The sequence below is a fragment of the Haliotis rufescens genome, unplaced genomic scaffold, assembly GCF_023055435.1.
Source record: "Haliotis rufescens isolate VD_foot unplaced genomic scaffold, xgHalRufe1.0.p SCAF_5, whole genome shotgun sequence".
In the NCBI taxonomy this organism is placed as follows: Eukaryota; Metazoa; Mollusca; class Gastropoda; order Lepetellida; family Haliotidae; genus Haliotis; species Haliotis rufescens.
This window is the reverse complement of record NW_025964223.1, coordinates 48,668,675-48,681,109: the sequence shown is the minus strand read 5'-3', so window position 1 is coordinate 48,681,109 and position 12,435 is coordinate 48,668,675. Positions and strand designations below refer to the sequence as shown.

The 12,435-nt window shown below is 37.1% G+C and overlaps 1 protein-coding gene across 1 annotated transcript; it reads left to right on the top strand.

Moving 5' to 3' along the window:
• The first annotated feature begins 14 nt into the window (after window positions 1-14).
• Window positions 15-12,196, top strand: LOC124137114. Its single transcript, XM_046503287.2, has 12 exons — window positions 15-240; window positions 2,400-2,818; window positions 2,952-3,015; window positions 3,298-3,423; window positions 3,536-3,663; window positions 5,190-5,363; window positions 6,004-6,139; window positions 7,043-7,114; window positions 8,913-9,071; window positions 9,896-10,055; window positions 10,582-10,686; window positions 10,926-12,196. Exons 1-12 carry the CDS (start codon window positions 112-114, stop codon window positions 11,216-11,218), a joined length of 1,965 nt encoding a protein of 654 aa, XP_046359243.2. The 5' UTR covers window positions 15-111; the 3' UTR covers window positions 11,219-12,196.
• Window positions 12,197-12,435: the final 239 nt, after the last annotated feature.

The following is a 12,435-nucleotide window of genomic DNA, read 5'->3' as shown; positions in this document are numbered from 1 at the left end:
ACGGAAGCGGGAAATTCAAAATGGCGAAGAGCGTCTGCACCATTTTCGAGATTAGCACCTGTCTTGTTCTCATGGCTTATTTCATGTGGTCATTGTACTCTGCTTGGACAAATGGCTTACTCACGACCAGTTTTGTGCTTTGGAATCATTGTTCTTTTATGTCAAACTCTTGCGGCGTCGGATAACATACCAGATGACAAAAAGCTAGCAGACGACACTCTTGTTGAGGATGAGCTTGAGGTGATACATCTTGCAGCACAACAAAAACAGCCATATGTTTTAATCAAATTTTAGTGTGGTAAACCTGATTTAAGTTCATCTGCATATTACGCCAATCCAAATGTTGTGATTTGCTCAAAAGATTTAGACTAAATGATAATGGTATAGGGCAGAAGTTTAATTTTGAAAAGTGCCTTTCTCGGGAAATAAATATTACCACAGGCAGTTCAGTGGGCACGAAACACGTTGTCCACTTCTTTATCAGTCAGACTTGTGGTGGATAGGTTCTGTGCATTGGTCTTCAATGTACTTGATAAGAATAATGCTTTATTCTGACAACAATCAGCTGATTCCTACCTCATTTTGTTTGCTACTCTATTTCTTATTGGAGTGAGTGAGTGAGTGAGTTTGATTTTACACTGCTTTTAGCAATATTCCAGCAATATCACGGCATGGGACACCAGAAATGGGCTTCACACATTGTACCCATGTCGGGAATCGAACCCGGGTCTTCGGCGTGACAAGCGAACGCTTTAACCACTAGGCTACCCAACAGCCCTTCGAGCCTGGAGTGAATCAGTGATCATGTGGACAGTGGTTATGATTGATGGATGAAATAACAGACACCCATAATTGCTCTTTGTACGCTATAGGTACAATTTTATACGCTATAGGTACAAAGAATATTAAATATTGTGCGTCCCTCATGATGCAGTATATTCTTTTTCTGCGTCCTTTCTCTACATTTGTGCATACCGGACACAAATTTGTGCGTCTCGTATGATCCTGGGGTAGTATGACTTTTGGAGTACATTGTCTTTGGATGTGTTAAACACAAAGATTATGAGATAAGTCAAACTTTTACTCAGGTCTCTATGAGTTTGACACATCAGTTTTCAATATTCCCTGTCTTTTTAGTGTTACAATCTATAAGAAAGTAACTTTGAGTTTGTTGAATGAATCAGTAGCTGTCCCTGGGTAGATAAGGAGAGTAAGATAAGTCCTATTTTAAGTGATAGGAACTCTCTAGTAGATTACAGAGTATATGTGCACGTATTTGTGTCTCATATTAATTTGGATATTTTTCTTTAGGAAATATTCTCCACATATGAAATGATTGTGTAGGTATATGAAGAATAAATTTGCCATATTTTTCCAGTCAAATGATTCCGATTGATGTGAATACTTATTAGTCAAGTGAACCGCTACCTGCAAAAATGATAGGTATAAGGTACCCATATCAATGTTGAAATAAAAGGGTTTCGGGGTTCCTTGAGTTTGTCTGGTGTAGTATGTAATTTTCGGGACCTCCTAATTTATTAACCTTCATTAGGATTATGACAAGGACCTCTTGGCTTTTGTACTTAATTTTGAACACTGCATATTGCTTAGAAATAGAGGATCATTTGATTTTGCAGGGGTAAATGACGTAGAACCCCTATCAGTCTGAATCACAGTATTCACATACATGATAATATTTGAAAATAGTTCAGCAATGATTGGAACATGACGGTACACAACTTTATCCTCTAGTTTGAAGAGTAAGTCTAGTAACAACTAACAATTGTTTAGGTTTCCAATGTACACCTCATCAGGGTTAGAAACTAACAGTTTTTGTCCACTAGTCCTTATAATGATAACATATAGCAAAACCCTTAGAAAGGGCTAATTTGTGACAATTTCTAATGCTGCTCATAATTATCCATATGTTGAGACTATATCTTGTGTAAAAGATTTCGGACATAATCAGACCGTACTGTTTGAAATAAATAGGTAAGAGGCAGTGCACTGAACCATTAGTTTGTTGTTTTAAGCTCTAGAAGGTTTGGCAAGTAGATGTTTTGAGAGGATACCACTTAAAAAGAAGATAGAATTAGGATGTTAGCCTCAGTCTATTTTGGCATAGACTAACATGAATACATACTTCACAAACTTATACTTTGTAGGGACAAGTATTGCCAGTGCAAAATGTAATAAATTATGATACATAGTGACTTTTATATTGTTATATACTTTATACTGAAACACAAGCATGTGTCAACTGTCAAGTCAGTTTCTTTCCGCCAAACCAGCAGGGTAGGATTGTATCATGGATAATATCTTAATGGACACAATTTTTCAAGTAGCTGATGGATAAATATGTTGGTGTGTCACTAACACATGATTCTGCAATTACACAGGCACCAAGTGGAGAGAATGACGAAATATTGCCAGACTTGGATGAAATTGAAGGGGACAATGATTGGAATCCTAATGGAGTGCTTCTGACAGACAACCCAGCTGATTGGCCAGGTCATCTGAAGAGCTTTGGTTCTGAGGGCAGATATCGCAATGTTGGCATCTACAAGAACTTTCCAAAGCCAGAACTGTTTTTCAGTGACAATGTTGCTCCATACATACCTTTAGTTATGCGCAATGCTTCAATGACAAATGATGCTTTTGGACTTTGGAAAAATGACAGCTACTTTCTTGGTTTGCCTCAAGCGATCACATACAAAATGCCTCTTACCCCTACAGCTAACATAAGTTTTAAGGAGTTCATCCAGAGGTACAAAAAAGAGAAGCTGGTATTTAATGATGAAGTGCCTTTTTTCCTTGGGTTAGTATTATTATCGTATCACTGCCTTATTTTGATGTATTCAATGATATATACTTCATTCCATTAAAATTGCAATTTGATAATAAATATCCCATTTAGAGAAGAATTGTGAAAACATTATCTTATGTTTTAGGGACAACGTGCTAATGCCATTACCTTTGTTGTGTGAATCTGTGATCAGCAACCTTTCAAATCATGTGAGTAAAACCATATACGTATTTAAACTTACAAAGGCCATATTTATCAATAACAAACATTACCATGATTACAGTACCCAAAACCTTTCTTTTGTATTGTTTTTCATGTTAATGAAGAAAATATTACATAATCTAATATTAATGAAATAGAAATTAGTTCTCTGGACAGGTTTTCAACATTTTTGTACACCTGATGAGGACAAGGCTGTATTTTTTTTCATTTAACACCAAACAGAAAAAAACAATGCTAAGTACAGGTATATGCCATTGTCTTGTACACAGGTTTTGTTCATTGCTGGTGAAGATCGGCAGACCCCTATTGTACAGAGAAGTGTGGACACTATGCGTTGTGTGTATGATGGAAAACAGGACATCACTTTAGTCAGTCAGCTGGACTTTGGTAACAAGGTTAGTTGAAGTTATCATTTCTTTCGAGCCTGGGTTCATGATTGTCTGTTTTCTACATACCCGGAAATGTATTAGCCTGATTTGTAAAAGAGATTACATCACTGTTGTACAGATGCCCACTGAGTATGGATCAGTAGACGTGAGTGAGGTAGACTATGTCAAGTACCCAACCCTCAGAGAGTTGGAGTATCACAAGGCATCCCTCACTGCTGGAGACTGTATCTTCATCCCAACCAAGTGGTGAGAATGCTGTTCATGATATCTGACTTAATCAAAGCAACTTTCATAAGAATTGTCTCTGGGATGGCAGATATTACCCATGCCCAGAATATAAACAGGGTTGACCCCAGTACTGTGTATGTTGCACCATGGAAGGTGAGGTGAGGTGAAATTGGGTTTAACGTCGCGTCCAAGATTATTGCACTTATATAGCGACGTGCATGCACGTGTATGTGTGTGTGTGGCTGCTTGTACTAGTCCGGACTGATGCCGATTTATAGTGCTAGCTCACTGAGATACTATGCCGCAGTTTAACATGAATACCCCTCTCAGACACAGTATACTGACTCCGAGCCGACCAGTCCTTGTTTTAGCCCCTTAATGCCGAGCGCCAGAGAGGGTAACAACAAGTACAATCTTTTAACGTCTTTTTGTATGACGCGGCCCGGGATCGAACCCTGGACCTTCCGCTCTCCGGGCGGACGCTCTACCACAAGACCACGGAGGCGGTCGCACCATGGAAGGACCTTCATGGCATAGAAATAGACATAATTATGCAATAAACTCTGGTTGTAGATTGATTCTGTGTATTATGCCACTCATGTGTTTTGGTTTTTGTATTTCCTGAAAAGGCTAGATAAGGGAAGGGGCCCTGTTTGACAAAGCAGCCTTAGGGCTACAACTATTGTAATTCTTAACAAACAATTGCACAATAAAAGAAAAGTTTGGACAAACAAGTAATATGTGATCATTCATATAATTACCATATCATATATACTAATATAATAATTACACAGCCATTGAAGAAATATTTTTTCTGTTTCAAGATAAAAAGGAAATTCAAAAGCATCAATAATTTACCAGTTTGTGTGTAGCATGGTGCTTACACTATTCTGGTGTTGATGACTGATTTTGGTCCCCATAACACTCTCACTGCTATTCATGTGATGGTGAACAGTTGTTGTAGCACAGCGCTAAAGCTAGGGATTGTATTGGATGTTTAAAGTGTATCACAATATTTTACAATGAACAAGGCTGTATTGCAATACATATCACGATATATTGTATAATTCTAAGTGTTGAATTCAGAAGCAATTTGAAACATCAATGCATGAGTTGTTTTTCATTAATGGAAAAAACAAGATGCTGCTACAACATTATGTTTATTCATTCAATAAATACACATGGATGCACACTCTGGGACAGTGATGAATTGGCATTACACCACTGCCACAGACAAACTCTAGAATGCGAACTTGCATTACGGATACATTTCAAAGGTACTGTATTTGGCAAGTGTATAACATTAAACAGATTAATGATAAAAATCACTATTTCAAATCACCCCATGTACCGAGCATTAAAAAATGATATCGTGATACGTATCGTGGAAAGAATGAACCTCAATTTACCGATATACCAGTAACACCCTACACCCTTTGCTTTCACTATTATAGTGTAGTGTTGGCACCCTCCCTGCTAATCATGTGATGGTGAAGTGTTTTTATATTCTAGTGTAGTTTTGTGAAGATGTTGTTTGTGTGCAGGTACTGGCAGGTGAACTCGCAGGATAGCAGCAAGTCTGTGGACATCCTTTGGTACCACAAGGTGAAGCACGTTGAGACAACAGAGTGTATGGCTCTTGCACTGGAACCCAGCATAGCCAAAGTTCACTTTGCAGATCAGACATCATGGACTGCTGCTAGAAAGGATATAGCACTGTAAGATTAAATTCTGAAACGTTAAAAAAATCAGTGCTGCATATTATCAGGACCATGGCCATTGACCCCGGAAAACTACATGGGAACCTTCATTATTAAGCACTGTAGGTTCCATAAAAATTTATTTTTGGAAACCTGTATCCGTGTGGACCTGGTTTAGAGTAAGTTCGCAACACCACATTGGCGATCACAAAACATGATGACTATATTGGATTGCTTTTTCAGGCTCTGTGAAATATTAAGTGTTGTACCCAGATAGAATGGGTCTTTGTTCTTAATTTCAGTCATGAGTGTGACTGGTCAAGATTCCATTTTTGACAGGCCACAATGCAGAATGTCAAATAACATTCACATCATTTCAACCCAATGACACTAGTACCCACAAGTATTCAAATGTATCTGAAGATCTGCGTTCGACGTTTTATTCACTGGTGAAGAAGGTGACATTAGAGATAAGAGTTACATATGTACACAAAGGGAAATAATGTTGTGATATTTATATGTCTTTAAATCTTATTTTCTCAGAGTAGCATATAGCATGTGTCTAGAGATGTTTTTAAGGAAATATATCCTGCAGGTTTTAGAGCAATGTTCATGTCAAGGTGAACAGTGCCTTGTAAACAGCTTATGTCTGTTGCAGTCACTATTTCTCCTCCTATCTGGTGATCAACAGCAGCCTCACATATGGGTCATTTGCAGCAGCAGTAATCAAAGATAGGAAACTTTTCAAAGACATGACAAATTGGACTGATGAATATGATGAAATAACACATCAGGTGAGCCAACTTCAAATGTATATTGACCAACTTGATCAGCACAGTTGATTTACAGTCCAACTTGTAATGATCTTGGATGTGTCGAATTCCTGCTTGTCTCAAACTTATTTTGGAGTCCCAAGTTTCCAAATTAGCTTAAATTTCCCTAATGTCTTGAACCCCGGATAACTCGAACTTTTTTCCAGGTCCCCATGAGTTCAACACAACTAACTTTGACTGTATATTCAACAAATCAATGCAGCACTTCTGAATTTTGTATATTTTGAGACCAGTAGGAACGGATGCTGATTTGGGGGAATTTTTTCATCTTCTCAACAATATTTCCTCATAGTTATTTGAGTCTTGTTTGCTGGTTTGTATATGCCAGTTTGTGTCATAGAGCCCTTTTGTGTTATGATTTCCATAGCCTGTAATACCATTACCAAGTGTTTTTACATGCTGATATCATATAAAGGCTTAACAGTTTTGTCCTAAGTTACCTTTGCTTTGTCAAGTTGCATGTCTCATTTGTAAGTCCCCCCTTTCATGTGTTAATTCTTGTGTCCAGGGGTGGTTCAGTGGTTTTAAGCATCACAATACACTGCAGAATTGCCTGCATCCCTTAGTAGTGCAAATATTTACTGTGTAAATGTCAGATTCCCGTGATTATGATCCTTGGCCCCATGCTCATGGTTATCATCAAAGTGACCTCTTTCACTTGCTTCACTTTGGGACTTCCTCTCACATTAAGGTCACACTCTTAGGAATGACTAACATAAATATGCTGTTCAATGTGGTGTCACTCAGTGTTGTGCTGCTATGCTTATGGCAGCAGTGCATGTTATTGTCATACCCTTTCATCATTTTATACCTGCTATATAAAAATATGTTATTTTGTACCATGGGCATGTTGACTTTTTGCAGCTGTTTCATCTGCTGGACATCAACAAGGACAAGAAATTTAGTCTTGATGATTTGGAGACATTAACACCTAAGGTTAGCAATTGTTCATTTTAATCGTGTGATTTATGATCAGATTCTTGAAAGATGATGTATGGGTTTAAAGGGAAACAACACTCCAAGATTGAAGTCTTGAAATATGGATGGGTATTTTCTTTACCGGAAATACCAATTATCTGTACGCACATTTTCTACCAATCTTTCAGTGATTCGGTTAAGAAAATACACTCTAAATATAACTTCAAAGAATTTTGATTTAATGATCGGATGAATAGTATCTGAGACTATTATTTTTCAGATATCAAATATTCCAACATCAAGCATATATGTGTGAAATAATAATAACCATAACCGCAGCACTTTGGAACAACACATTGCTATTATGGGATGACACCATTTAAGGTCTCCTGTGTTCTTGCTTCAGCAAATGAATGAAAACAAAATGCAAATATTGTAATTACAACCGACAAAAGATATATGTATAATATCAGGCAGTAACCTTGTTCCAGGAATGTATCTGCAGATAGCCACATGAAGGAACAATACCCATATATCTGAAGCTGTACAAAGAACGTGTCTGATGTCATGTGTCTTTGTAACAATCTAATATTTGAAAATATATTTAGCGTTTCGGGATATTATGACCCATGTTTATTCCTCAACTGACCATGTAAGTTTGTTTCAGGTGTTTCACATAGGTGTCATATAAGTCTCATTGGTCAGCTGAGATAGCACACATGACAACTATGTTCATGAAGTCCATGGTTGTTTAAAAAAATCCATAGAGTTTGATAACAATGAACAATCAACATATTATCGCCTAATCCTTTGAACAAAGTATGTTGTTTTTACATCGACACTTTACGCCCAGATTTGGGTGTATTCCATCTGTTTTAGTAAATCTACATATTTAAACACTTAATTTTGACAAATCCACTGTGCGAGATAACAGTGATTAATGAGTCAACATATAATAGGTAAATCCTTTGATCAATGTTTTTTGCAACTCTACTATCCATTCCTCTCTTGCTGTGCTGCATATTACATAACATGTCTTTGTCAGGTAATCTGAGTAGTCTCACTATTTATACCTGTAATAAAGTCATTAACTGAGCATCAAGTGAATGACAACAAATACACAGGTAGAGTGTTATACATGTACCATGAAACATGGATGACAAGAAGGGAGTAGTAGTTATTGTATTTGATGCAATTTGCCTGAAAAATATCAGTCGTTGCTGTTGAGTATATGAACTGAATTTCATTGTAAGAAAAATAACACGTACACATATTTTCTGAATACCAAATTATATAATAATTGTACATAAACATTTACACACGCAGATGCATTTGCAAAGTGAAATGTTATAGTAAGCATCATCCACTCAAATGCCAGGATTCAAGGGGATTACCCCTTGCTGTCAACGAGGTTTTCAGTTGGCAACTTGCTGGTCAGAAGCCCAGTTTGTTGGGTTGCTGGTATAATGGCTTCTGGCGAATTAAAATGGTGCCAGCTAGAGGACTGAAAGTTGGAGTGTTAAACATTGGCAATTGATAACAAAACATTTTTATGTTTGAATCTTTCAAATATCAATTTTGGTCTAAAAGTTTTCAAAACATTGCAGATTCACATGTTGTTTTACATTTGACATTGCTTTATTTAGAAATTCAGATTATTCCAAAATGTGAACAAAAAGCAAGATATCTGTATCGGCCAATATTAACCATGCACCAAAGTTATGTGTAATGAGGAATAGAATAACTGCCAGTACTGGTTATTTGACAATATACAACATTCTTGTCATGAAACGTGTGAATGATGTGGGGTTTCCAGCATATGGATGATTTGCGTGGTCACCTGGAGGACCAGATAGCAGACTACGAGGATGTAATGAAGGACCAGCAGCTGGAGCTTCAGGAAGACCAGGCTGCAGCAACACAGGCTGCCAAAGACCAAATCACAGCACCGCTGTCCCCAGATAGTGTACCAATTGTGAGTTCTATGTGTTCAGGGACTGTTGAATAATAATGTAACAGTACAGAGACTGTTGGCTGCAGTGTACCCTATGGGGATAGTGTGTCAACACTGGCATTGTGAATTGTTGCTTATAATATCAATCTGTAGATTGTCTGGCCTAGACTCAATTATTTACAGGCTGCCATCATATAGCTGGAATATTGCTGAGGCAGCGTAAGACAAGAAACAATGAATTATAATGTAGATGTGATTACATGGTATTTTTTATGATAATTCATTTGCTTAGGTTAATTTGTATCATTGGTTTGGGGCTTTATTGCAAGGGGATAAAGCTCATGACCTTGCATGCATTGAAAGGCTTTACGGATGTTTGCATGGTTTCATAATCATTGTGGGACTCAAACTGTATGGGAGTGTTTGAGTGACATAATGTAATCCATCACTGATATGAAGAGTAAAGCCAAGAGTCACAGATACCTTGTTATCTATCAAACAAGGAGCAGTTAATTCCCATTTTACCTGATTGATGATCGCAAATGTGAATGGGAGAAATGCTGCAAAGTTCTTTAAACTACGATGTCACTTTAATATAAGTGAGATGTCTGAAAATCTTAGAAACATTTATTAAGGAAGGAGCTAGTACACATCTGGTAGCTGGTAAAATGACATGGATCGATAACATGGATTATTGCTCATAATTTCAGTCACTAGTTTCCCTGTGCCTGGTATTAACTGTTTGTCAAGACGTAGCTGGAATATTGCTGACTGTGACATTAAAACACTCGCTCACTTCTGTGGGCAGGTCCAAAAATAGGCTACATGTCTGATTTGTTTCGAAGATAAAGCCGGGGCAGGACCCAAAAGAGGCAGTGGAGAACTACATCAACAACTACCTGAAGGTGCTGGAGGAAGTCATCCAGGAAAGTATGTCCGAGCTGTCTGTCACAGGCAAAGTCCCCGACTTCAAGAAGAAGTTAGAGACTCGACAGGCACAAATAGGTATGCAAGGCTCGTTAGGCCTTCAGCTGTTTTGGTATATTTCTGGCTGCAGTGTTGAAGTATAAGTTAAGATATGTGAAGTCCACAATGTTGGGACAAGGAGTGTGACCTCCACAGGGAGTTATCTTGGACTCCAAACTATTTGCCCTTGGCTGGCAAACTGGGAAAATATTTAAAGGTTATTTTAGGTTCTTATTTTCTCAATTGCAGAGCATTTTAACATTGTATTTTAGAATTTCATTCAATGTAATAATGAAAAATTAAGCATTAAAGCGTTGTCCTCTTTACATGCCATCACATTAGTTGTAACTATATTAACATGAATTAGGAATTTTTTTATTCCTGTTTGAGAGTTTTAACTAATATTTGTCACAGACTTGGGACCAAATATCTGCCGCTGAACAGGTCTAGATAAATCCCTTAGGATCATTAAAATGTAATATTTTGGGACTTTGATTAAACATATCTGAATCTGATTTTAAGCATCCAGTGACATTTGGATTCAGAATGTATGATTCATTTTCAGATGGATCTCAACCATTTGTCCCCAAAGAGAGCATGCCCACCCAAGATGATCACAAGACAGCTCGAGAAGAAGCTAAGGCAAAAATAAAAGCACAACAGGAAAAGAGTGAGGGATTTTAAGACAAAAGATCTTTGTTGAATGACTATCTCAAACCACGTAATAATCTCACATGCTTTTGTTGACGAAAAGCAGTGGCCAGGTTCTTCTTGAGTTCAATGACAATTCATGTAGTTCTTGTTTTAATTAACTTTTAGTAGCTTGCAATTCTTACTGACACAGACACATGTATACATGCTTTCTAAATACCAGGTTGTGTTGATGAATATGATGTTATGTGGTTACAGAAAAATCTTCTGATGGAGAAGATGGAGCTTCTGAATTTTCTGACACTGAGACCTACCCTGTGGTGGATGACTCAGTTGTTGAGGAGATACAGGCAGATGATGATGAGGAAGTCCAGGAGAAACCCAAGCCTGATTCTAAACCAAAGCCAGGAAAACCAAGTTCAGAAAGACAATCTAAATCTCAGGGTGGTAAATCGGAAAAGGACAAGAAGAGCACTGATTCAAAAAAGACCAAGACTAAAGAAGGAAAGAAGGATAAGGCTAGAAAGAAGGGAAAGAAAGATGAGCTTTAGAGGAATGTCAAACTTTTAGGTAGAGAAGGGTATCATTTACATCTCATAGATGGGTAGTACCATGTATGGTTTGACTGATTTTCATGGTTTGATTATGAAGCAAAAACTAAAAAGCTAATCATCTTCACACATATAATATTAAACTTCAGTATCTTCCTTCTACTTTAGATGCATGTCTTTCTTTAATTGAAGTTGTATGATATGGAGAGGAAATAATAACAATGTTATGATTGTTTTTTTAGTAGTATTTTTTTCCTGCAAGAGGGAAATGAAATCCTGAAAAAGAAACTGAACCTTATAAAAGCTAACAGTTCATTGTTGTGTTGGAACTGCTCTATTTCACTGCATATATATGATTTTGACAAAACATATTACTGCTGTGTTAATTTAAACGAGACTAGGCTCTGGAAATTGGCAGTCACAGCAGCCTTGATTCAAGTCGTTCCAACACCACTTTGGTTATCTGCTAACACCAGTGTCATAATGTATGTCAAACTAGCAGTTAATTAGTATCTCTTTTACACAGAGATTACATCTAAGATTCACACAAGACACTTGTTACAATGTCTAGGCCTAGATGGGGCTACTAAGCTTGGGATAGTTGTTAGTCCTAGCAAGTTTGATTGAAGTGTTTCTGACAACTGCTATGTATGCCGTGTTAGTTTTGTATATAGATCAATATGACTGTAAACTTTACTGTAATTGCACTAAGACATGTCTGATGTAGCACAAACTACTTCAAAACCTAGAAAGGAAATAGGCACCAGAGTACGGAGCATAGTCTACCATTGAAGTCGTCATTATTGGTGCATTGTAATTTCCCAAGTTCCAATAGTCTCATTTATCTAATGTGCATATAATCAAGAACTTCATGCAGGATTATCCTGCACTATCACTCATCATACACTTGCTTAATCATACACCAGGAATCAGTGCTATGGAGTTATATTTGGTCCTAAATAAAAAGTTTCAAATATATTCTTGTGAGTCATTAAGAAGCATTTGCTATATTCATTAGGAATGTAGATTGTAAATGTTATGTCACTGTTATTTCTAAATGCCTTGTTTATAAGTTCTTTGGCTTTTGGCAGTTCCTTTTAAACAAAACACTAAAACCATCTTGTGTTTCATGCATGCAAAAGTGTGTAATCCTCATACGTTTCACCATAATGAATAATAAACACTTAATAACTATCAATCATTGTAATGGATCCATC